Source organism: Scardinius erythrophthalmus, assembly GCF_964197995.2.
Source record: "Scardinius erythrophthalmus genome assembly, chromosome: 17".
NCBI lineage: Eukaryota > Metazoa > Chordata > Actinopteri > Cypriniformes > Leuciscidae > Scardinius > Scardinius erythrophthalmus.
This window is the reverse complement of record NC_138237.1, coordinates 28,814,596-28,841,094: the sequence shown is the minus strand read 5'-3', so window position 1 is coordinate 28,841,094 and position 26,499 is coordinate 28,814,596. Positions and strand designations below refer to the sequence as shown.

The window sequence follows — 26,499 nt, the reverse complement described above, 5'->3', positions numbered from 1 at the left end:
AACTACATGATGCAACCATGTAGACTCAGCATTGCAGCTGTGGGTGTACGTGTACTTTTAAAGCCTTGCATTAAATTTTATCTTTCCTAAACATTTCAAATCAAAAGCAATTCGATTTACAGTCAGAATTGTAAATTGTCACAGATGTAAAAACAAGTTTTGTACACAGAATATTTGAAAACTTTTTATTTATTATCCATGGCCATATGGCCATATCCACCAATCCTCTTTGAAAAAAGCTGAAATCATCACATGGGTCTTTTCATTCAATGTCTTTTTATCATTCACCCAAAATAAATACATAGCTTTTCTTGCAACCATTTAAATAAATATCTGTGGCTTTATGATAATATCAGCAACAAAAAAGTGTAAAATGTATATATATATATATATATATATATATATATATATATATATATATATATATATATATATATATAATAGATTCATTTGTATAGATTTATATATATATATATATATTTATTTATATATTCTCCTTTAATTCTTTTACAACTTACAAGATGCCAATTGTACCAAAGCAATACTTATTAATACAACATGGTGAACTTTTAGTGGTTAACTTAGAGACTGCGGACAGCACCCGTTAGGCATTCTTGTAAATTGTATGTACCTTCACACTGAAACCCCACAGCATAGATGCTCCTTAGAGGAGCCATTCTTATGGGATGCAACTGTGGAGGAGAGGTATCTTCTCACTATTTCATACTGTGAAATTTTGACACACACTCTGATAGTAAAGCATGTTATTTACTCTCATGCCAGTAAATATTGAGTAGTTAGAAAAACATATGATTGGCTCTGGAAGCTTGTGTGTGACTTAAACCAATCTTTTTTTTTTGTGGAAAAAATATATTTCAGGCTGATTAGGTCTTATCTGAACACCACAACATATTTTAAATCAGTTTTTAGTGATTGTTTCTGTTCTTAGGACAAAAGCAATTTATGATTGATAGATGTGACCAATAAGAGAGAATTCTCACATTTTTATGGAAATGTACTGTACTGCGATGCAAAACAAGTGTTATGCACAAGGGACCTCTCCTCCACAATACAAAATCAGCATTATGGTTAGTCTTAAGTATTAGCCAGGTCTCTGACAAGGTTAATGTCCAACAGTAATAGAAAGTAATGGTAATAATAATAACCAGATTAAAACAAATGGAATAAAAATACAAATACAATAAGAATTCTATGTACATACAAAAATATAGCAAAGGAACTCACAAGGATGTGCATTTTTTGGGGAAGAACACACACACTTGAAACGGATTTCATTCATCTTGCTTCCCAGTTTTGGATGCCAGTGCATCTGTTTAACCTTGTTCCCAAGTGTGTTTTTTTACCTCGTTCTGGCCAGGTGACTAAGCCCTTGTCTCAATACAATCCCTTCTCCCTGTCAGATGACACAACAGTTTCCATTAACCTCACTTTCTGCAAAGCATTCAGGGCACACCAGAGAAGCTCAGGAAAGGCCAAAGTCTTTAGAGATACTCATGCCTCGTGTATAGCAGAACTGGGGAACCACAATGGCTTCATTTTGCTGATACAACTCGGATCTGATGATAACCTAAAGCATGGTCCCACAGGTTTTTTGGCTGATTTGTCCAAAGTAATGGCTTGTATCTCATCCTGACTGTCAAAGGTGGACAGACAGTCCCTTTTGATGTTTGGTCCCACAGCGTAGTTGGATGCAGAAATGGTCAGGGATCCTATCACTGATGTTCAACAGTTGGAAAGTACAATGGGCAGCTGAGAAAAAATGAGTTGAGGATGTAAGAGTGCTTGGGAGAGGTTGGCGTCAGGCTGCCCTGAGCTGGAAACCTGACCAGACACTTTGTCTTTCAGAGTAGCTCCTCTAAAAATAAAAAGAGAGGCTTCTGCTGACAGCAGATGCCGGCCTGAGACTGCACACACATGCACATACAAACGCACACATTTTCCCTTCTTCTTCCTTACACACTCATTCACACACAATGTCTCTCTTTACCGCCTCTCTTGAAACACATCCCTCTTAGGTGAGCTTAATTTTCTGATTTTAAATGGTCCTGTTTTTGGTGTCAAACAGAATTGACTTACATAGTCAGATTTTGGTTGGGCTCTCCTCCCTAACCAGTGCCCTGTATCCACGTAAAGTCAGAGTGAACCAGCTTGCTTACAGTTTTTCCATTCAGTAAGGCTGAAGAAGACACACTCAGAGCTGACTTTCTGTTGAAAGCGATGCCTAGATGATCCTTTTACTAAGTACAGCCTCTGCATTTATTTTGATAGCATACTCCCAGTGTTACATATGGTTCACATTACCCAACTCCATCTTGGAAAGTCCAATAAATAAATAAATAGACATTGGTTTACTAAAAAAATCGGGGAGGCGGGGGGGGGGGGGGGGATGGGGATGGGGCGTTGGATAGCATACATGATGATGAACATGATGCAGGGAGGCCTGATTGGTTTAGAGTTGGTCAGTTCATTCAGCAGAATTTTCCGGCTGCTTCAGCAATAGAGGTGTCTCCTCAAAGGAGAATTGCGAGTCTCATTCAGCCTGTCATACAGGCTTCTCCAGGGTTTTACGAAAGGGTGCAGGGTTGGTGGCAGAGATCTTGCGGCACACAGTGTTGGTGTTGCTACATCGGCAGCCTGGACGTGTGGCGCGATCGTAGCCACGCTGGCATAAAGTGAGGCACAGCTTGGCAGGAGGGTAGCAGCACAGGCAAGGCAGGCAGAGCGCCAGGAAGGCCATGGCACTCCAGCGGGAGCAGGCGTGAGCCGGGGCACAGGAGCATGGTCGGTCAGCACAGTTGTCCTCTTTATCTGCTGAGCAGTGGTAGAACAGACCCTTCACACAGCACAGGCAAGTGCCATACTCCAAGAATTTTTCAGCTGAGCACAAGCAGCGCTGGCCACAGGTCCAGCAGGAGGGCAAATTACGAGGGGCACAGCACTCCTGGCACTTACAGTGGCCACAACGTTCACAGATGAAGAGATGCAGGCCCAAGTCCTCACTGTCAGCCAGTCCTTTGCCTAGTGAGTCAGGTTTCAAGTCACCTTTGGGCTGGGACCGCACCACAGTGGCCAGACCAGAATGGGAAGGCGTTAGTCCTGTAAGAAGTCTCTGGTCCGAAGCAGCACTGCCGCGGGACATGGAGCTCACAGTACTGGAACGACTCAAGTAGGCCAAATGGGAATGTTGATGCTGACTTTGACTGCGAGACATCTGAAGATGTCGCTCATCATGCACATAAAAGACACCAACCTGAGTGGCAGGCTCCAGCGCCACAGGGCGTTCCACATAGTCATTATTAGCCCTTATAGCATGGATCTGGTCTATGGACAAAACAGGGACCTGTTGAAGATCCAGGCTTTCAGGGTCCATCCGAAAAGGTGGTACTGGATCCATTCTTACAGGGCCACCAGGATAGGGGCTGAGCTGCAAGGCTGACCAATATCAGGGTACATCGGATAAACCTGTAGAATGAAAAGATCAAATAAATGGATCAGTGTTAGATTTGAAATCAAATTAAATGGTTGAAGTTCAGATGGTCTATGGCTAAAGCTATGGTTATTATTAGACACAGGGGATGGAGAGATAACGCCATTGACATCACACTGTAATTTAGCATCTGGAGAACACAGCTGTTGACACAAGGGATAGGAACCAGAGCAAAGAATTTGACAGCAATGAATTGTGAGAAACTGGGGAACCCAAAAGAATTAGTGTTAGTGTCCTGAGGTATCTCTTCCTCAGCAGCTTGGCGGAATTTTGCCCCTCCCTGCAGCCCTTCTTTTGTTAGGCCTTATCCTTCATAAACAGGAACAACATGGCTTTTGGAATGTGCATGGAAATAATCAGCATCCTGGAATTGAGAAACATGTTGCTTGCATTATTGGACGTCATAGGCAAACAAGACATTGGATTGCATTGGATTAGATAGCGATGGGTTTTGTTTTCTTCCATCAATAAAGAGATAGAAGACCAATTTTTGATGTTTGATGTTTGACTCTCAGACCGTTCCAAAAGTCAATGTGTGATGTGGAGAAAAAAGTCAATGTGTAATGTGGGAAAAAAGCAAACATTTTAGGTCGCCTAGGAAGAGATTGGCCATGAGAAGAGAGCTGTTTCTGACATAACAAGTAACGGAAATCCATACACAACAGCAGTGATTAGAAGAAGCAGTGTCTGCTCCCAGTCCCTCAAGCATCCGGGGCACAGTCAGCTGAATTCCTGGCAAGAGCCCTGAATGCTCTCGCAAAAAAAAAAAAAAAAGTAAGATAGCATCCTCCCCCGCTCCCACTGCCCAGCCAGAAATTCAAGATAAGGAGGCCCAGGTCGGAAGCACAAAATGCATTTGCAAATTACACAGAGGAGGAAAGAGAAGTCCTGGAGAGTAATTACATCAAACCCAGCAGAGAGCTGTAGTCAGGTCCTATCAGTCCATCTAATTGTTGAAAGGGGTCTGCTGTTCATTTCCATGAGCTCATTATTTGGGGCCTGAGTTCGAAAACAACATTGGACTTTTAGTCTTGCATCTGCGGGCAAGCCAGAGAGGAAGTTTTGGGTTAGCTCATCTGTGTCATGTCAGGCACTTTGGTTGCATATTTGTTTGAGCATTTGCACATGTCCTCTCCATGTGGTTTTCCTCAAGTGTGTCGGCACTTGGGAGCATTTATCACTTGCGGCTACACTGGAGTTTATTTGGAACTTTCCACTGACTTGCAGAGATCTTGTGTAAAAACAGACCCAAATTACACCTCAAAAAGATGTATTTCCTGGGCTCTGAGAAATGGTACAAAGAAAAATTTGAAACTATTACTTTCTAATTAACTGCCCACTCACCATTAATTCCGTCCACAAAAGTTCCTCTCAAGTTATCATCAATGAAATACCCATTTATCCCATGAGTTACTTCCCTTGAGCCAGACCGTTTGGAAAGCCACCATCCATTAACCGTAAACTGCCTCCCAGTAGAGTTCACCAACCACTTCCATGCTCTGTCAATGAGCATAGTGCATTTGTAAAATAAGCTGTGAAGCAGAAGACCAGAGCAGAAGCTGCTATATAAAACCCCCTGAAAAATTCTTCCACCGCACCCAGCAGCAGCAGTCAGGGTGCCAGAGGGTCGATAAGTCACACTACAGTGGCATAGCAGGTACTGTAAGGTGCTGACATCAGGAAGTCCAGCAGATCACCCCAACACTTAAACCCCCAACAAAGAGCACACTACCATTCCCTACTGAGTCCCAGAGTACTCTTTAGCTCTACCTGCCCCAGACTGCACACCAGGGCGAGGCCGTACTAGGGCCGTGGACTGGTCTATCATGTCTCTACAGTGGAGCTTGCACAACTGTTTTCTCTTCAACAAATTCTGTGGATAACTGCTACTTGAGTGCCTTCCAAAGTGCTACTGGCTGTTGTTTAGGGAACATTCAATAGATGTTGGACATGTTGATTCAAGTCTACTTGCATTGTGAGTGTATGCTGAGATATTGATTATGCTGTTCAGGTCAAGTCTTCTCATTTGTAAGTTCTGACCATCCTAAAATAATTACTCTAAATGCGCAAGAACTTTGCTGAAACTGATACATTTTATAAAACTGTGATGACTGGGAATGAGGGAAATAGGAACGTTACTACACTACACTACTTCAGCATAGCACTTGAATGGATCAGTTTAGGCCAGTTCAGAATCTGTTTCTGCAATCTAGCATTCATCCAAAGTATTGTTTTTTCCCGATCCCACATCTGAAGAATCCATCTTCTATTTTTTGCTGGATGGTTTTATCATTTAAATGGATATTCTGTATCTGGCTCTCCAAATTTGATAGCATTTCTTACATTGGATGAAGTAAAGCAAGTCCATACCCATTCACCACAAATGGCTGTCTGTATTTCTCTTTTTCTTTCAGGTCACATGAGCACTCATCCAACTTTTTTTTTTAATCACATTTAAACCACTAGACTAGGGGGAATATTCATGCAACAGACATCTGATCTAAATAAGAAAATGGAAGACTGTGAGTGCACAAGAAGATAACACCTGTCCCAGGTTAAGGCACACTTTATGTCCCAGAACTGTGCATACAGCTCAGAGAAAGTGAGAGACAGCTGCATCTAGTGAGCCAGAGAGAGAAAAAGAAGGGAGAGAGTGGCCTTGTTTACTCAGCCCTGCCTGCCATGAGGGGTAACCTGAAGACAGGCCTCTGCGCTCTGGGAGTATCAGTGCTGAGTGAGCTGTACCTCGCGGCTCTGCCCCGGGGCTCCTTGCACCCGTTACCTTGCACACATCCTTGGCCAGAGTAATCCAATCCAGGGCAGGAAGAGGATGAGAAGCGCATATTATTCATAACAGTCACCACACTCCACTGACTGGGAGAAACTTTAAACCTCCAAACAGGGAAGCAAATGAGAACAGGCAAATGAGAAAAGGCAAAACAGTCGTCCCGTAAAGGGTCATTGGACAACATTGGAACAGCTGAAGATTGTTCAGCCTGTTTATCTATTGATGGGTGTGACCATCAGGTGAATGAGGTGCTGCTGCTGTTGTTTGGGGGCTGATGAGAAGTTGGCCAATGACATCATGCTGTGGTGCTATTTTTAAAGCCTCCAGTCTCCTTTCATTGACCCCTGCTGCCACTGATAAGCATCCAGCAGTTCTGCAGCCAGCCATCAGGCCAGTCTGACTTCCTGCAGGCTAACTGTCATTAGAGATATCCATTTTCCATTTCTGCTCTCTCTCTCTGACTCAGATAGAGTGGCAGATTGGCAATTGCTGACTGAGGGTTGATTAGCTGGTAGTCGTGGGGGGTAGGGGCCGGGGGCCTTGCAGAGGGCATATATATGCTCCTAGGGGCCAGGCTTAACTGCGGCTGGACTTGAGTTGTCAGGCACCAGGACCCTGGGATCTGCCCTACAGGCCCCTCTGGGAACACAGTGGGATTGAATGACAATAAACTGTATGAGATTCCGGATGTGCCGAATCCGACCCCCAGGAAGGACTGAAATAGACACTGCAGACCAGCAAGTTTGGGTGAGAGAAAGACAGAGAGAGACTGAGAAGAGAAAGGGGGGAGGGTTACTTAGAGAAAGGAGGAATATATAAGAAAAAGATAGTATTATTGAGCAAAACACACACACACAAAAAAAAACACTGACAAACATGTAAATCTAAAACTGTAACTCTAAATATTAACAGATTAATATTAATAAATATTGACCACTATTATGACAATATAAAACGAATTGACACAGTTTCTGTTAACCTGCACCATTCACAAAATTCACATTCCATTTACAGAATTCACATTCCTTTACGCCGGCCTCTACTTCGAGAACTTTATCACAAACCAATTCCAAATACACAGAAACTTCACTATAGACCATTGTGAGCGCACATGTGTGCAGCGCTGTCCCATGTCCACTTCCAAACTCTCCATCAGCCTCTGCCAGCACAAACTGGGTAGTATTGACATCTCCAACCTTGAGGACAATCAATTCCATGCCTGTACACCCGAAGCTCAGTACATTGGCTGGGTCAGGGTAGGCGACACACAGAGATCATCTCTCACTCGGATGCTATTCTTCTCCCATTATATGTCAACTAGATTATATTTCATTCAGAGAACTAGATCTAGAGAATCTCAAGAGAACACAGTTTGAGCTAAAAAAAAAAAATAGATTTAAACAGATTAAGACTAGACTTAAAGAGATTTAAATAAAGAATCTCTTACCCCTAAAAGGAGGGAGATCCATTTTGCGCCAAAGCAGTGTTTTATGTTTGTTTGTTTCTTGTTTTCTTTCTTTCCTTTATGTTTTCTTGAGCAGTTTTCTCTCTTCTGCCTCCTGATGCTTCTTCACAAGTGTCCCACACGTGCAAGCAATCCTGGTTCCTCAGTGCTCAGTCATTCCCTCTGAAGAACACCAACAGCCTTTATCAAGCCAGAGCACTGCATGTTCAAAGAGCACTCAGAAGTAAGACGAAGAAACGAGGGCAACATGTCACACGAAATATCCCAATTTATTTGAGTAAGAATCAAAAATGTCCCCAGGGCAAAGTAACTGAGAGGAGCTTTGCTTTTCAAAAATACTTCCACAAAACAGTGTGGAAAGACCACAGCAGCAGCTCTGTAGTTTGTCGTCTCTCAGTATGAGCTGAAAGTGTGAGTGCTGGATTTTCTCTCTCGGACTGTCTATCTCTCTCTCTCTCTTTCTCTCTCTATCTGTGTATGGTCAGCGCTTCCTGCTCATGCGATCATCCACTCACTCCCAGAGTGTGTGTATGTATGTGTGTGTGAGAGAGAGAGATAGAGATGAAGGGTGGGAAACAGTGAGGGAGAGAGGGAGAGAGGGAGGGAGATGGGATGGGGAGGAGAAGGAGGGGTGGTTGGATATGAATGGTAGAAGGAAGGAGGGCTGGGCTGAGGAGGGTTGGGGTGGGGGGCACTTGGTTTTGCAGGAGATAGTTAATGGCTAAGTGGCGGCATCATCGGGCTGAAACCCAATCTCTCATTTTCTCCCCCTCAGGAACTTTTCTATATGATTCCCTGAGCTAAGCCTAACAAGATGGGTAGAGGGAGGAAGGGAAAAGGAGATAAAGAGAAAGAGAGAGAGAGAGCAAGAGAGAACACAGTGAGAAATGGATAGAAAGATAAAGAAGGAAAATATGAGTCAACAATATGAAAGGTGATAAAACAATGAAAGAGAGAGAGATGAGAAAGACAATAACTGACAAGAACTTGATTGAGGAATATGTGTAAGTTCATGGAGCCATAAAGAGACAAACAGTTCTGTAAACATTCTGTGTAGACATATCAACAATTTCATTCTTGCTGATCTTTCACTTGCATGCAGTGGCACCAAGTATTTGGGCACTTAAGCTACCGTTAAAAGTATGTAGAATCTGTGCATTAGAAAATATCACATTTACTGTAGATATCCTGTTCAGAATTGACCCTTTGGAGGGAGTTTGATTGACAGGCGATCTGACCAATCATAATCCGCCATTTTTTCCGACAAAGCAGTCAGGAGAGTTAGTAGATTAAAGTTGGAGGATTTGAACTTGAAAAACGTTATGTACTGACATCTTTCCGCGGTTAAAACAACATTCCTTCTTATGTTCATTTATGTTTATTTGATGCTATAACTTAACTGGAAGGAAGAGACGATCAGTTCACGAGCAGCTTTAGGCTCCACCGTGATCTGTCAGACACATTAAAGAGCCACAAAACGGTATTTATTGTTTAGATTTTGTTAAAAAATTACCAAATTTGAAAGTTGAGACTTTGTTTATATCAAAAGTAACATGGTCTGTCCTGTCTGTCAGCGCGTTGTCAGTGTCCTCTCTGCTCTGCGATGTATTTTTCACTGTGTGAGAACATGGTGGGGCGTGAGAGCGGCGTGGCTTGTCGGACATAGCAACAGTAACTAAAGAGGGCGGGTCTTTGCGAACGGTCAATTAACCCAATAGGTGGTTTGCAGTCACGTGATTGTGATGACGCGCGAAATTCAGATGGAGGGCAGGAAGTGAAGAGCGGAATGGACGAGATGGAGGAAAGTCCATACTGTACTACTTTAGACGCTATTACAAAAGAAAGATATAACAAAAAAATCGAAACATATGTTGGACGTGATCTTTACGTTATGAAGAGGAGCGATTTTCAACTGAATTGAAAGATTTGCCTGTAACGTTACGTTTGTCTTCAGTTACAGGGGTAACTTACAAACCCAAAGAAAAGAAGAAACAATTACTTTGACTTTACAAAGTTCGGAAACTGGTACGTTACACAAACATACTAGCCACATAAGTTGTATTAACTCACCTTTGACGAGGTGATCACTGCACACACGGGCATTTTCCGATTCGGCTCCTCCCGACCGCAGACGTAGGTTTGCAAGCAGAGTAGGCGGCCAGCCGATTTTGCCGGGGCTTCAGTCCCGAATGTATTTTGAAATTTTGACTGACAAATATGAAACCGGACAATAGCCTATTGTAAACCTAACCTCTGAAATCATAAGTTGCCTTATTTCATTGTGCTATGGCTTTGCTGCTGTCTTTGACTGGTGATTGTTGAAATCTGTCTCACACAGAGACGCACCACGTGAGTGATTTCAGCCTATCCTAGATTTCTCCAGGATTTGCGCGCAACAGCAATCTCACAGCAATTAATTTTTTTTTATAAATAACGCAGTCAGCAGCGCTGCACAGTCCTCTGTCAGATGAGATGTTGTCACGGTATATGTCCGAATATAAAACTCAGAAACACGAACTTTCCTGTCGTGTCAGCCGTGCGCTCGAGGCGCGCACTCTTCAATATCACGCACTAATGCAATCAATACATCTAGCCTAAATCGTTCATGACATTCTTTTAACTATAAGCAACCCAATTTGTCTAGATATGTAATATTATTTCCTTTGTGAACTGGCATGTGAACTGCTGCACAGTCGTGTGATTTAGTCAGCTTGATTAACATTATTACAATGTATTCCTATTTAACACAAATGCTCTTTGCTAATTATAGAAACTATAAGCAAAATTGAAAAGTTTGATCGATTTGAGCAACCATAAACGACGCAAAACATAGGCATTTTGAGTTTGTTATAGTGCTTCCTAAATGTAGCACAACACTTCCTGCCCTCCATCTGCATTTCGCGCCATGGCAACGCAGTGACGTGACGTCACATGCAAACAAGCTATACAATAAAAGTGTGTCTTAAGTGTCCAAGAACATTTAGCGCCACTGTATAGGAAAAAAAGTATATGGAATATGTATATATATATATATATATATATATATATAAAGGAAGACCTCAATATTTTACAGAACGTCACAGTTGGTGAACATGGACAGAACATTGAGGTATATGAACATCACATGCAATTTTTAACTCTAAGAGCCTCATGTGGTTGTAGACTCAACATTTGGGAACTCACTGACCCATTCTGATGTGTTTGTGCCAGCTAGCAGCTGTCCTAGAGCAGGTTACATCCTAGAACAGTGAATAATTCAGTGTCTCAATCGAGTGCTTGACAGATTGGAACCCAGCCCATGCTCCTTCACTTCAGTCATTGCCAAACTGACAACAAGTTTTAACCTTATCATTATCGCAGTGAAATGATCAAGAACGAACAAATGTGAATTATAATGAAAAAACAAAAAAATAACTTGCATAAAATATACAGGATATTCATATGTGTCCATGTCAGTCTATTGATAGCACATGGAAGGTATCTCCAAGGTAACATGACACATTTTGTGTGTACGTGACTGTATATATGTGTGCGTGCATGTGTGTGTGTATGTCAAGTCAAGTCAGCTTTATTTATATAGCGCTTTTTACAATACAGATTGTATCAAAGCAGCTTCACAGTGATAACATGAAAATAATACAAAAAAATTGCGTCATCGTCCACCTTAAGTAAGGCACATCAATAATATTGTTGAATATTAAATGTACGAATAAGCAAGCCAAAAGCCAAGGCAACAGTGGCAAGGAACCAAAACTCCATCAGGTGACAGAATGGAGAAAAAAACCTTGGGAGAACCCAGGCTCAGTCTCGTTCTCCTCTGGCCAATGAACAAATAGTGTGTGATTATGATTCAGGCAGCATTACAGGTCAGAAGTCAGACTGGATCAGAACATTCAGAATATTTCTCCAGTTCCATCTGGTTGAAGATCGGAGTCATCACGCCAGTATGCAGACGAGTTTGTTGAGGATCAGTGCTGATGGCTGTCGTGTTGACGAGGCCTTCACAGGGCTGATGAGGCTGGCACTTCAGATGTGTGTGTGTGTGTGTGTGTGTGTGTGTGTGTGTGTGTGTGCGCGCGTGTGCGCATAATGGGTCAGGAAGAGGGGTGCTTCCTGGCTTCCTGTAGAGGGAAATAGCTAGGATGACCAAACAGTGCATGAGAGAGGAGAGTGAATAAGGTTTCTCTATACTAAACACGTTCAAAATGCATGACAGAACAGCTTCGGCCCCAAAAAAGAATCAGCTTATCTACATATCTATTATGTTCGCAATGTAATTTGTATAATTTATGCTCTCTCTAAAACCTAATGTTCAATGAGATGGATGTTAATTTACTGCATAAATAGCAGTAACAGTTCTGTTTACTGGTATTTGATTCTACTTTTGCCCATCATTTTGTGGTCTCATACCATACATACCATACCATACATATGTTATTAAATTTAACTCACATAAAAAAAAAAAATTAAAAAGAAACTTTAAAATTTAGAAACTGACAGCAAATTCAAGAGATGCTCTCATTAAAGTTCTAGCAATTTTTTAAGAAACTCGTTTCATCACAATGTTTATGATTTGCTAAAAAAAAAGAAGTAAATAAAACTAAATGTAATTTACAAGTTAATGCCTGGCAATCTAAGGCTCTAAGACTAAGTTTAATAAATGTTTGAAACCAATGTCCTCAAACCTCTTACCTAGAACTCTAAAACTTTTAACTACTGATTTTATGGTTTGTTTGCATTAGATATTTGATCATTTACATGGTTGTTTGTATGCTGATTGTTAATGGGGTTCACATTTGAACAACATTTTAAAAAATTGTTATATGAATGTTTGTAAAAGGCAAGCCCCTTTAAAAAAAAGGCTATATTAAACCAATGGAAAATGGCCCAGAATTGTTCATCTAATTTAGTTAAAAACTAATATATTCTTCAAATAATATCCCTGTTAATAATGTTAACCATTTAAACCCTTAAGGAGTTAGTTTAGACTTAGAACTATTGCAAGGAGAGTCAAAAGGTATGTATTGTTTGATAGAAAACTTAACATTTTTAGAAAAAGAAAATCATTACTGCTGTTAAAAGACAATATATATATATATATATATATATATATAATGTTTTATTATTATGTTACATATCTTTTTTTATTTGACATGCAATAACTCAGGAAGGAAATAACATGGAGGACCATTCTTTTTTGGTGAAGTTCCTCTACATTTGAGAAGCATCTGGACCAAATTTTGTGGTGATAGCATAAAATAATCAAGTTACAGCATTGGGAATCAAGGTAGCCTTTTGTTTAGCCCTTGACACCCCCTGATGGCCATTTTTAAAATGATTCCTCCATGAGGAATATCTTGTGTTCGACGCAATGGATTATGTTGATTTTGGACTCATTTCAGTGTGGAGCATGCACTGTAAGTAATGATGTGCCATTTTCTATGATCTATGAAGTTTCTTGATGTTACAAGTGTAAACGTCACGTGAAAGCTATAATTGATTTTACTTAGCTATACATTTGCGCCTGTTCGGTTTTATGTGTCCCAACTCCGTGAGGATAGAATATCTTGTGATCGACGCAATGAATTATGGTTTTTGAGCATATCATTTGAGCAAATCGGAGCATGTTTCATGAAGTTACGAGCGAAAACGTGACATAAAGTGGAAGTAGCCTACCACTGGAGTTAAACTTTGGGTTTAAAGAGTTAATAGTGGGAATTGGAACCTAATCTAAAGCATTGACCAAAACATTTTATAATTTAAATTGATCTTTTTAAAATGAAAATAAGTTAAAATATATATTTTAAAAAATGTTCTTTTTTATAGGTGTTATAGTACACATTTCCTAAAACAATAAATTTATAGCTATGACGTACAATTACTCATGTCCTTTTTTTATCTCTACCCATCTGTATGATGCAATAGCGTGTATCCATCTCACATTATCAGTATGTGTGTGAGTGTGATGGGAACATTTTCCCTCAAGGCCTGCCACTGCCTCAGCCCATGGCACTCATACTGCCTGAGAGAGAGAGAGAGAGAGAGAGAGAGAGAGAGAGAGAGAGAGAGAGAGAGAGAGAGAGAGAGAGAGAGAGAGAGAGAGAGAGACACTACTGGCCCATAGGGATCAATGTTAAAAGGCCTGGTTAATGACCGGCACACAGCTGACAAAGTCATTCATTTCTGCCGGCACTATGTATTCTGTGTGTGTGTGTAAACAAGAGGGATTTGCATGTTTGTGTGTTTCAAATATGTGTACTCAAATATGAAAATGAGAGAGAGAATGAGAAAATTAAAAGCAGAAAAAGAGACCCAACAAGGCTAGATAAACAAACAAACGCTGATTTTGGGGTTTGATAAATAGAGAAACAAAGAGTGTATGTGTGAATGTGCGTGTGTGTTCTGTTATGACAGTGTTAGTATAAAGATCACTTCCCATGTCAAAGCACCACTGCAGATGAAGCTGTAATATTGAGTTACAAAACACTCCTCATTCACGACACGACCCTGCCTCTTCTAGATCGCTTAAAGGGATAGTTTACATAAAATAATTGAGCTGCTATAAGTAGATAACTAGAAGAATAATAATAAGTGCACCAAATCAGTTTATGATTATAATATATTAAAATAGTGCAATAACTAATACCCATTTGCAATATCAAGCAGCATAATGAACTGTTTTTGTACTGATAAATACCTGCAAAGCTGCTGACAACGGAAGCCTCGACACATTGGTTACAAATGGCTGCGATTTCTGAATAATTTTTTTTGTTTCATTTTTTCAATGAATTGACTTTCACAGTGGTGCTTTGAATGATTTGTTCACAAATCAGACCGAGTTGGTTGTCAAGTTCAACTCACTCACATGTATGTGTGCCTATTGGTCGGGCTTGGAATAGAGTGCACGAGTTGCACGAGAAAGCTGCTTTGAAACAATCTACATTGTTAAAAGCGCTATATAAATGAAGATGACTTGACTTGACTTGACGAGTCAAATGAATCACTAAATTTTACATTTATGGTACTTCTGTGTCCTTTTTGAAGCTTAAAACCCCTGTCATGGAGAAGAGTGACCGGTATAGAATAAAAAAAAAATTGTCCTTTTGTGTTCCAAATAAAGTAAAATAGTTTTGGTAAGGTGAGGAAATGACAACTGTCCGTTTAAACTACACCCCAGAAAGCAAAGTGAGCTATTCTTCCTGATTTCTTGAAGCATCATTTTTAAAGTGGTCTTAACCCCACACACTCAAGTGGAGCTTATTCTTCCAAACAACTATTCAAGCCCTCTCATCCTCCTGCTCTGTACCACTGAGCTACGTAAACACCACCATCTGTATCTGATCAGAATTAATGCCCACCCCCCTCCACATTCTCCATCTTTCCCCGCTGCCCCTTTCGCCGCCTGGTCCCATGCACACATGGAGATACTTACACATCATCACCCCATTACATGGACATGGGCGAAGATATGAACACACACACACACACACACACACACATACACAACCCATCAAAACACACCCCAAACTCCTCTCATAACAGACAAACACACACTCCCTGTCCCCCCTACGCATCACGTAATTGTCGCTAATAGATTGGGGGTGAAGTATCCATATTCCATTAAGTGAACCAAACTCTCTGATTGGCTGAGCTGACGGCCCCTCGGAATAGCCGAGCTGGCCGCCAGCCAGAGGCTCATTTCCTGCCGGCCTGAGAGCCTCCAGCCGCTCCCGCTGCAAATGCACTTCCTGACTATGTATAAAATTTTTATTAATGGCCAGGAGTGCATCAGCAAAGGCTCAGCGAAGGAGAAAGAGAGAGAGAATGACAGAGATGGATGGAGTGAGGGGAAAGACAGCATTAAGTATGATTGAGCTCTGATAGAGGAAGGGAAGAAGAAGGAGAGTTTCCAGAATGCCCTTTTAAGAACATCTTTAAGACAGTGCAGACCTGCCATAAGTGTCTGTTCGTTGTCTCATAAACAGATAAAGAGAAAACAGATGAAGAAATGGGGAGATAGAATAAAAGACAAGACTTGATGAATGAGAACGAGAGAAAGCACCAGTTCTTCCTAATAAATGCTCAGCTTGGGGTCCGGTAGACTGCTGAATAGTTTATACTTTCAACATTTAGGCGTACACTAGTATGAGTAGAGTGAAAGGAGGCCAAGAGAACATGTGGAGAATAACACAAATAAAGGCAGTCAGTCACCTTTCCCCTGAAGAGATCAGGAGGCTTATGACTGGAGATAGAGATTCAACAGATGATGGAAATTAAATGTCTAGGCAGGCCATGCCCCCCAATCAAAACCATGACTTGACGGACAAGCCCATTTCTTATTAAACTCCATCAGCACAGAGGAGGAGAGGTCAAATGGCTGAGAGAAAGTCACAGCCAATTGGAGAAGACAAAGGTACTTGCCCATCCCAAAGAGGTCTCAGTGTCAGTAGAGTTTGTGTATGTGAGGGCCAAAGGTGAGGGGGGACTCTGTTGACCCTTGATAGGAGCCCTAGTTACAGGAGCAAGGGGGTTGACAGGTCATAAAAGTAGATACGCTGAGATTTTAAAGGAATGGTTCATGCAAATATGAACATTTTGTCATTGTTGACTAGGACTGGATATTGACAAACATTTCACCATTGGATTCCAATTCCAATTTACAAGGTCTTGATTCGATTTGATTTCGATGTTGATTCAATATAGCTTCATTTGGATATATATCGGGTGCAGTGTGTCGCCAATTAAGGAAAAAAATCTCTCTCATTTAGCTGTAAACTATACAGTGATCCCTGTCAGTTGGTACATTAGTAGTTAATATTACAAAACAGAGTCAATACTATTAAATTCAATTGCTATTTAGCAAAATTGTCCTCTATAAAGTTTCTTTTTTTTCTAGTTGACTAATGAGTTCCCTATCTGTCAGTCACTTTAGCGTGATGTTGAATGCTGACACTAGGGGTCGCACTTGGGAGCCCCAAATACCTCTGAAACTTCAGAAAAGGCCAATGAGAATTTGGGTATAAATAATACGGGTATAAAAGGAGCTAACATGTCACTACAGACAGACGCTCATTCTCATTCACCTCGTTGCTGGAAGATTACAGCGCATTGCAGCAGTATATCTACCCCGACTCACAGCCACGGCCCACCCCAGTGGAAGTGAAGTGCATGAGGAGCTCACAAAGTTGTGGAAGCCAGATGTTTTACTGTCAGATCATGCTTTACAGACTCTTCCACCCTCACTACCCTCGATGGTGGGGCAGCCAGGGGGTACACGGATGTTCCTCAGGTGGAGCATACAGTTGTGTGCTGCAAAACGCCACCACCTGACGGAATTGTCCTAGGCTCCCGTCCAGGGCCTGTAGGTTGCTGCTGGACAGGCCGCCTCCACCCTGCATGCCATGGCCATCCTGGATTGATGCAGGAACTTCGTTTGGCAATTGACTTCGCTCTGAGAGCGACAAAAGTTACAATACCGGCTCACGGTCAGGCGTGGTCCAGGACTAGTGGTCCAGGAACGCCATCTCTGGCTGAACCTTGCTGAGATGAGGGAGATCGACAAAGTCCGCTTTCTCAACACCCCCCTCTTTCTCAATTATTTCAACAACTGGCTGATTCTAGCACACTCTCGAGATCACCGGTGTGTACACAGGGACCAGGGACTCAGGTACCTCAGCTGATTGATGCTTCAGGTCAACTGGGAAAAGAGCAAGCTCTCTTCAGTGCAGAGAATCTCTTTTATCGGGATGGAGTTGGACTCAGTCACTATGATTGCGCATCTCATGAACGAGTGCACACAGTCAGTGCTGAATTGCCTGAATGCGTTCAGAGGAAAAGCTGTCCCACTGAAAATAATTCAGAGGCTGCTGGGGCATATGTGTCCTCTGTGCACTGTAAAAACTAAAGGAGCCTCAAATACCCTGTCGGATACTCAAGGAACTTCAAAATGTAATTTTGGTGCCTCAAAGCTCTTTCTCCTATAGTAGGGTTACTGGAGGAGCATTGACAATCTTTGAGGTTCTTGCTGGAACTTATGGGATCCTTTAAGCACTTTGTATTTAGTTCAGAGGTTCTGGAGTCACCTTTTCATTACCATGAGACCTCGAAGTGCTTTGGGGGAAAATAGAGGAACTTAAATGCGATAAAAGGGTTATTGGAAGATCTTTTAACATTTAAGTGGTTCCTGGAAGATCTCTTATGTTAAAGCCAGCATCTGGAGGAACCCAATGGTTCAGTGAGGCCCGAATTAGATTATTATTCTATTATTATTATTATTATCCTATTATTATTTGATTCAGTTTGATTCAGTATACATACCCAGGTGAAAAAGACGTACTATTAAATGTATTAAAAATGTACTTGAGTGTGTTTTTAGTAGACCTACAATACAAATATACTTTAATGCATTTTTATTATTATTATTATAGGCAAGTTTGATTCAGTATACATACCCAGGTGAAAAAGATGTACTATTAAATGTATTAAAAATGTACTTGAGTGTGTTTTTAGTAGACCTACAATACAAATATTTAATGCATTTTTAATACATTTAACAGTAACCTAGTCTTTTTCACTTGGGTAGCTTACATATATTTAGTATAGGCCTATTTTATTAAGTAATTTAAACCTTAAACAACAACACTAAATAATAATAATATTATATGAAGAAGAAGAAGCAGGAGGAGAAAAGTTTTATTCTGTCACGAAACTGCTGCTATTCCTCTGCTGTCGTCGCTTCAGTGATCCTCGCGCTGCTCGCGCGCAACAAAGCTCAGTTGATCGTCATCAGGAAACTAACGGCTCCTCTCATCAAAGCTTCCGCCGTTTGTTCTGCTCTCCATTACCAGGTTTGTAAACTCGCCAAATAAATATAAATACAGAGTTTACTCACTATATATTTAAACACACACACATATATAAACTAAATTTATTATACATTACTACGTTTTTACAGCGTTTACCACTCGTTTATTGCACAGTATCTGGTATGAAGGTTTTAGCCCCGCGCGGATGCTAACTTCGTTGATCTAATGAACAAATGGAAATGATTGACTTATTGTCTTAGATAGATTTAGTCATTCAATTTAACATATTTTGTACAACTGTCTTCAAATTGCTGATATAGCCTAACTAATTTAGAAAATTCTCCGATTCTTGCGTTTGTTATGAATAACAAAAACAGGTTATAGTTTGGTCTTTTTTTGTTTAGCCTAACTTTACTTACTACAGGTGCCCTCATTCTCTCAAATACCATTTTAAAGCCATTTACTGGTCAATAAATATTATGTTGTGAATAATCAGCTTTGTTCTTTTGTTTCCCCAGAACAACCATTACATTTCTAAAATAATCTGAACATTTCAGTGGCAACATTGAATTACAGTAAGTTACCTGCACCACATGCTGTACTTTATTACTATGAACTTTCTCTGTGTGCAATTGTATTGTTTGACTGTGTAGCAGCTACTTGTGTTTTTAATCAGTTATTCTCTGAAAATATTTTCTCATGATCTCAAATCTCATTCATGTTACTCAGAAAAATAATATCACAGGTTTGGTTCACAAATAATGCTATGCATTTTTTTCTGATATCTTTATCATTTGCATTTGAATATAAGACATTTTTAACTCTGAATTATAACTTCAAGTTTAGTCTTTTTCGACAAAAAAAAAAAAAAAAGGAAAAAGCTATTATATGGCCTCAGAAGACTTACAACACAACCCAATCTTTTCTGGGACATTTTTGGAGCTTAGCCATTTTTACATAAATTGTTGCATTGAATTGAACTAGACAAGTGTACATAAGAATGGTTTCATGAATGATTTACACATTTGTTTTCTGCTTGTGTTTCATGCAGTGAAATTGAATGGTGACTGGGGTTGCATTATGCCTGAGATCTGCTTTTGGGTTCCACAGACAGAAAGTCAAACAGGTTTGGAACGTCACAAGTCTGAGGAAATTATTTAAATTTCACAACTATCACTTTAATAACATTACTAACTGTAAATTTTGTACTTTGTAGGGATCTCGGTAAGCTGAAATACAAGTTTGAACAAGAATAAAAATCCTCCTGTAGACCTGAAAATCACTGAAGTGCCTGGACCATCCACCAGAGAAGAGGAAAAACAAACGGAAAACGATGCTGTACCTTTTCACTTTTCTAACTCTTTAAGTACCTCACACCAACTTGGTCCCATAGTGACATTTTTGACCACAAACGAAATTGCTGATCGTGTGGATTCTTATTGAAATGACTGGAATTCACCAGTGAACATTCACAGAACAACAGATAATTTTACTGCACCTTAATACTGTTTCCGGGTCGAAGCCTCTACTGCTACTTCCTCTATCTTGTTTCATGAGAATACTCAACAACCATTTATGAACACTGTTGATTCAAGTCACACATTTAAGCTTTTCAAAAGCCATAGTATACATTACAGTCTCCAGTCTAACAGCATCCCAGACTTCAACATTTTATGATTCAAAATAGCTGAATATCTAACCATCTGAGATTTCTGTATAGAGATAAAGGTTACAGCACAATGAGTGTATATTAGCACTTGTTTGTTTTTGGCATCTGATAGAGCTTTTGGACTTGGAAACAGTGATGTCAGACTCACCATCGGACTGAAACACAAATGTTTAAAGTTAAGTAAAGATGGACATTTTTAATTAGTTCAAATGTAATTACATTGATTTATTTCGTGGAACATATGTGTTTCCATGCATTTTGTTGAGATGTCTTTTCTTGTTTATCTATTGTATATACATGGTTGATTATTCATGTTGCTTATGTATTATACTATTTTTTTGTGTATTCATTGATATTAAGCTATAGTTAGCTTTTTTCCCCATGTGCATGGAAGTGTATGTATAAAAATGAATATCAAATATGTAATAAACAATTCTTATTTTGTATTTGGTTCAATTTGTTTATTATAATAGAAGTCAAAGGTAACCATAGTAACAACATGAAATTAAATATTTAAAAAAAATGAAATTTGGTTCCTGGAGGCACCCAAAGTGGTTCCACACAGTGCCTAATATAAGAGTTCCTCAGGAAACTTGTGTGGTTCCTCAGAGAACCGGCCCTTTTTAAAGGGTGCCTAGAGGATCTACAGACGGTTCCGCCGGTGTGGCAAAGTGAAGAACCCCAAAAGGTTCCTCCAGGCACCTTTAATTTTTACAGTGTGGAAGTAACGAAGACTGGAAGACCACAGAGATGTGCAGTCATGTCAGAGCTTTTCTTCATGCAAGACTGGTTGGAGGGTCGGTTGTACCCCTTACCCCTGAAAGTGTATGTGGCATAGCGGCACATCACAATGCATTGGATGGTAGGTCTTTAGAGAAGACTGACCTGTTCATCAGGTTCCTTAGAAGTGCCAGGAGGTTGAATACCCTTATTCCCTTGTGGGATCTCTCTGCTGACGTGCTGGAGCCACTGGAGTCAGTCAAGTGTATGGCTCTCTCATTGAAGACAGTGTTTCTGACCTCGCTCACTTCCATCAAGAGGGTGGGAGACCTACAGGTGTTCTCTGTCAGTGAAACATGCCTTGAGTTTGGTCTGTCCTTTCACGTTATCCTGAAACCCCCTCCGGGCTAAATGTCCAAAGTCCCCACTATTCCTTTTAGGGATCAAGTGATGAACTTGCAAGCGCTGCCTCGAGACAAGCCAGATCCAGCCTTATCGTTGCTGTGTCCAGTACGTGCAGTAAGTATTTACTTGGACCACACACAGAACCTTTGCAAGATTTTAGATTTTACAATTTCCAGGTTGATGCAGTTTCGTCCTGTGTGTTGTCAGTTATGAGCAGGTAAACTGCAACTAGTCGGGTGCTCCGCTTGCACACAGAACCTTTCACCTGAGGTGAGGAGAATATATATATATTATATATACACTATATTCTGTATATATACACACATATACAGGGGTGCACATAACCTTTTTGTCTGGTTCTCATGAGAGCACCTGAAGATGCTGCTTGGTACTCACACTTTACGTGGCACACTTATCCTACAAGTTGTCGTCATCACTTTCCTCCTGACTGCTCTCCTCACCATAACACTATTTGTTCACAGTAGAAATTAAAATATAGGTTAATCTTTGTTTTAATTTTATTAACATTAATGACACAGACAACAGCAGAAATATTAGGCTGCTGTCACTTTAAGACTGACACACATCCGGTTTATTTTTCAACTGTTCACTTATGATATAACTGAGAGAATTAGGTATTAGATGCTTGTTTTGACATAATTGTGTGTGTATGTGTCACGAAGGAGGAATCAATTTGGTGTTGGAGTGCTGTCTGAAACGCGCCTCTCTCTCTCTCTCTCTCTCCACGTTTAAAATCGTTTGAATGTGTCATTTGGCAAGATAAAACACGTCCAAATGAAAACCTTTCACTCTATGATGGTTAAACTTAGCAGTTAATCCGCGAATCACATAGGTGCCGATCCATGGCACCCTTATTAATAACTAATAATTAATGGACATACTTATCATCATGATTGCTATCTTACCAGAGATAGAGAAAAACCCTAAGTAAACAGGTCCCTGTCCCTAGCCTGGGAAAACCCAGACAACTTCCGGCAAATTTAGATTTGCTCTGCAAGTAAGTCTGGCAAAGAGCTCATTCAAGTCCATTTCCCCATGCTGAGAAATCAAGGCACCAATCAGAAACGTTGAGGCGGGCTTTACACATGACAATCACTCTGATTGGTTTTAGGTCTAGCCTATCCAGAGGCATTTGAGCGACGTCCACTCCGACGTCCGTTGGTGAAGCACACCAACTTTTAAATGCATTATTATATTCAAATTGCAAACACATGAGGACAGTCTCCATGAAAGACCCACTGGCAGATGAACGTGCTACTACATTTCTCTCCGAAACGGTAGGAAATTAAATTAGATTTAATAGAGTATTTTAACTGTGACAAGATGATTGACAGGGCAGTTTACATGACGGGATGCACGCGACAGATCCGTTCGATAAAGATGACGAAGTAGTATGTCCCAGAGTTGCCTACTTTTTTGCTACACATTCAAAAGTAAATACATTTTCTTCACAAAAAGAGTACATATGGCGTAGTGTAACCATAGACTGTAAAAAAATAGAGTGTAACATAGGCGAATTGGGACGCAGCATATGGTTTTACACATGACGATCTCTGATTGGTTTTAGGAGTTTTAGGTCTATCCAATTGTGCCCAGAGGCATTTGAGCGACGTCCGTTGGTGACGCCCCTTTGGAAATGAGTTATTAAAGGAGCTTTGCCAGACCATATCTTAGTTACTACTGAGAATGGTCTGGTTTTAACCAGGCTACCCTGTCCCCAAAACTGCCCAAAATGTTGGTACTCAAAAGCACTTCCCTCCACATTTTCTGCTGTACATCGTTTATTTTTACCACTCATGCGAACATGCGCACCAGTTATGTGCATCCCTGTATGGGCCACTCTGGTTTAGGCCAAATACTACAACAAATATAAGATAAAAAATATGCTTGATAATGTATTAATTTATTATATTTGAATCGGTGTAAAAAAAAAAGCAATGTTGATGAGACTTTGATGTAATATAGTTTTAATAAATTATGCATTAATACAAACATTATAGTTTAATGTTATTAATACTGCAGTGTTTCTCCTTGTTGATAGCGGGTATCAAAAATAATGTATACTGTACTGAAACATCAGCTACAATTTTAGTTATTGAACCAAATCCAGTGGTGAATTTTACTTCAAGTCCTCCACACCTCATTGCAATCTGATCAGCAAAAAGAAAGAAAGAGAGAATATTGCAAAAAGTTTGTTTCTTAGCCTTTTTTAACTCTGAAATTTGTGTCACTGCACTTAAGTGACCACACACTAGCATCGTGTGACAGGAGGCTGGCCAACGCTTGCCAACTTCAGCTGCATGCAATGTAGAATAAAGATATTAATATATGCTGATGTGACAATGGAAAATAATGTTGGTGATGGGATCAGTCATTCCGCAGAGGAAGCTGAGGGTGTTCTGCTGACATGATATGCGATTATGAATATTAATTATTGAAGTGCAGCAAGAAGTGAGGAAATATGAACCTGGGGCGGAAGCACTTCTGTCTGAATCAGTCTCTCTCACTGCTGAGTGTAGAGTGGACTGAGCCTAATAGCACATCCAGAAAAACTTACTCAAAGCTTTTGCTGCAGTCTCCAAACACTGGGGCTGAGCCGTTTCCATGCCCTTTTGGGAATGGTTCACGCCAAACTTAAAATGATGTCTTCATTTGCTTACTCTCATTTTGTTCTGATCCTGTACTATTTTCTTTTTTCTGTGAAACACAAATTGAGATGTTAAGCAGAATGTCTAAGCTGCTCTTTTCATTTCAGTGAAAGTGAATGGTGATTCATATTCTCTTATTGTATAATGCCAAGCTGAATTGACTAGAAAAGCTCTATCTTTTCAAAAGGTCATTAATCAATTTCGGCTGTCACTCAAGAATCTTTTGTAGACTGTAAAAACTAGGAAATAAAGTGTTTTTCCACCCTGGTCCATAATTTTATCATACAGATAAAATAGGTATTGTCGTCTATGGTGGATTGGCGACTTTCAAATAATGAACTGTATCCCTAAATGATGTGTGCATTCCATTGCTGCTGTACACAGGGGCTAGTGTCTCTCTTCTAAATGCCAACACATACAGAGAGGAGTTTTTTTTAACGCGCTCCCCCTGGCTGCACCCTCTACTGACATTTGTGGGTATAGCAACTCCAAAATAGAGATACTAGGGTCGCTTAAATTGACTGTTTGTTATGGGAAAAGAACACTGCCCTCCTTTGTATTCAGTGTGGCCCGTAAGGGAGCAAATGTGATGGGGTTGAATCTGTTCACTGCTTTGGGGCTTGCTTTGGGGGACATGTGGGAGGGGGAGGGGGGGGGGGCTGCTATTCTGGCCGTGACTACAACGTGGCAGCAACAGTGGCCAGTACTGTTTGAAGGGTTGGGCTGCCTCACCAAGTTTACCCATCAACCTCTCCTCAATCCCGCTGTCACCCCTGTAATTCAACCACTACACCGTGTTCCCCTGGCTCTTTGTGATGGTGTGTCAGCTGCAGTGGCTGTGGGATGCAGATATCATTGAGCATGTGGACGCTTTGCCCTTCTATAATGAACTCAGTTCAGTATCGTGCTCAAGGCAGTATGAGAGGCTGCTTTCTGTGTGCATACTTTGGATGTTCCCAACCCAAGCTCTGACCGTTCCTGCTTACTGAAGATAATGACTTCTGTGTCAAGATTAATCTTGACAATGTGATTGTGAATGGGGGGACCAGGATGTTTCATGATGAGCGCCTCAGTAAAGTGTTGGATGCACTAGCCGAACATCACTTGACCCTCAACAGTGACAGATTTCTCTTTGCTGTGCCCGCCATTGAATTTGTGGGATTCAAATTGTCGACGGAGGACATTTCCCCACTTAATTCCACTGTGGAGGCTATCCAGTCCATTCCCCAAACCAACTTTGCCAGTGCAGGAGGCTTCTTTTCTATGAATGACAGGCTATTACTTGAATTTTCTTGCCCCATACAGCCACTACAGCAGCAACTATTGCGGATAGATGAACCCTGGGTGTGGACTCAAGCATTAAGGCTATGGGACACACTCTTAAGGCTCAGCTCACATTGCCCCCAGTGCTGGCACATTTCAGCACCTCCGGTGATACCCTGGTCACCTGCGACTCATCTGCCACAGCCATCGGAGCCGTGCTGTCAAAGACACAGAGTGGCGTTGAAAGGCCCATAGCCTTCACCTCCCGGGCCCTTGACCCAACGGAGCAATGGTATTCAGTGGGGGAGCGGGAAGCGCTAGCATGCGTCTGGGCATGCAGAAGATGGCACCTGTACCTTTATGGCCGCTGTTACGTTCTGTGCGTGCTTGTTGTTGTTGTTTTGACCCAGGACCTTCGCCTGGACCCGATGTCAACGCAGTGCTGAAGTGCCAACTTGTCTCTCCCTATGGGGGATCCCTTTACCACTCTACAGATAAAGCGTTGCCGGAAAATTCGTTTCGCGTACCTACCCCGAAGTGACAAAATAAAATAAAAGTCTGTACCAAATTTATAAGGAAAGACCAGTACTTTGTTTAGGCTTGGTCTGTAGGGAATTCCAAACCTGCGCACATATATTCAAATGCACATAACTATAGAACCAATTCTTAATGCGCATGTGACCGCCATCAGCGTTTCTCACAGGTTCGCGTTTTAAAGTCTGTGTAGAGAGAATGGTGTCGTCTTAGCGGCCCCTAATTTAATAACAAATGATCGTTGCTACGGAAGCGAATCAATCTAAACTAACTTTAGCTGGAAAATAACTTTATTAAAGAACCGCTATAAAGCCAAAACAATCTGTTACCCTAAATTATACGTTTGTCTCTGTAAAGCTGCTTTGAAACAATCTACATTGTTAAAGCACTATATAAATGAGTATGACTTGACTTGACTTGACTTGTTTTGCTTTTGTTTTTCCCTCCCTCTCTTGTTACGTCTCCTATTCCCTACTCTCAGGTTCCTGTGAGAGGCCGTGTCAGCTGTCAATCATCGTCAGAGCGGCTCTTCTGCATCCAATCTGCTGTCGCCCCGCTGGTTTAAAAGACTTCCAGCGCGTCTCATCTGGCAGCAGTGTGTGTGTGTGTTCAGCGTCCTCAGTCCTCAGTGTTGCGTCTTCATTTGCATTGTAGCTCACTCACTCACTAGCAT

At 40.9% G+C, this 26,499-nt stretch overlaps 1 protein-coding gene across 1 annotated transcript; it reads right to left on the bottom strand.

Moving 5' to 3' along the window:
* Positions 1-859: 859 nt before the first annotated feature.
* Positions 860-8,161, bottom strand: LOC308705089 (protein sprouty homolog 2). The gene is made up of 2 exons (XM_081389923.1): positions 7,744-8,161; positions 860-3,483 (listed from the first exon to the last, which is right to left on the bottom strand). Exon 2 carries the CDS (start codon positions 3,413-3,415, stop codon positions 2,564-2,566), a length of 852 nt encoding a protein of 283 aa, XP_081246049.1. The 5' UTR covers positions 3,416-3,483; positions 7,744-8,161; the 3' UTR covers positions 860-2,563.
* Between the last annotated feature and the right edge of the window lie 18,338 nt (positions 8,162-26,499).

Bases quoted from the DNA above. Each gene is read 5' to 3' on its own strand.
- LOC308705089 (XM_081389923.1), bottom strand. From the start codon at position 3,415: ATGGATCCAGTACCACCTTTTCGGATGGACCCTGAAAGCCTGGATCTT.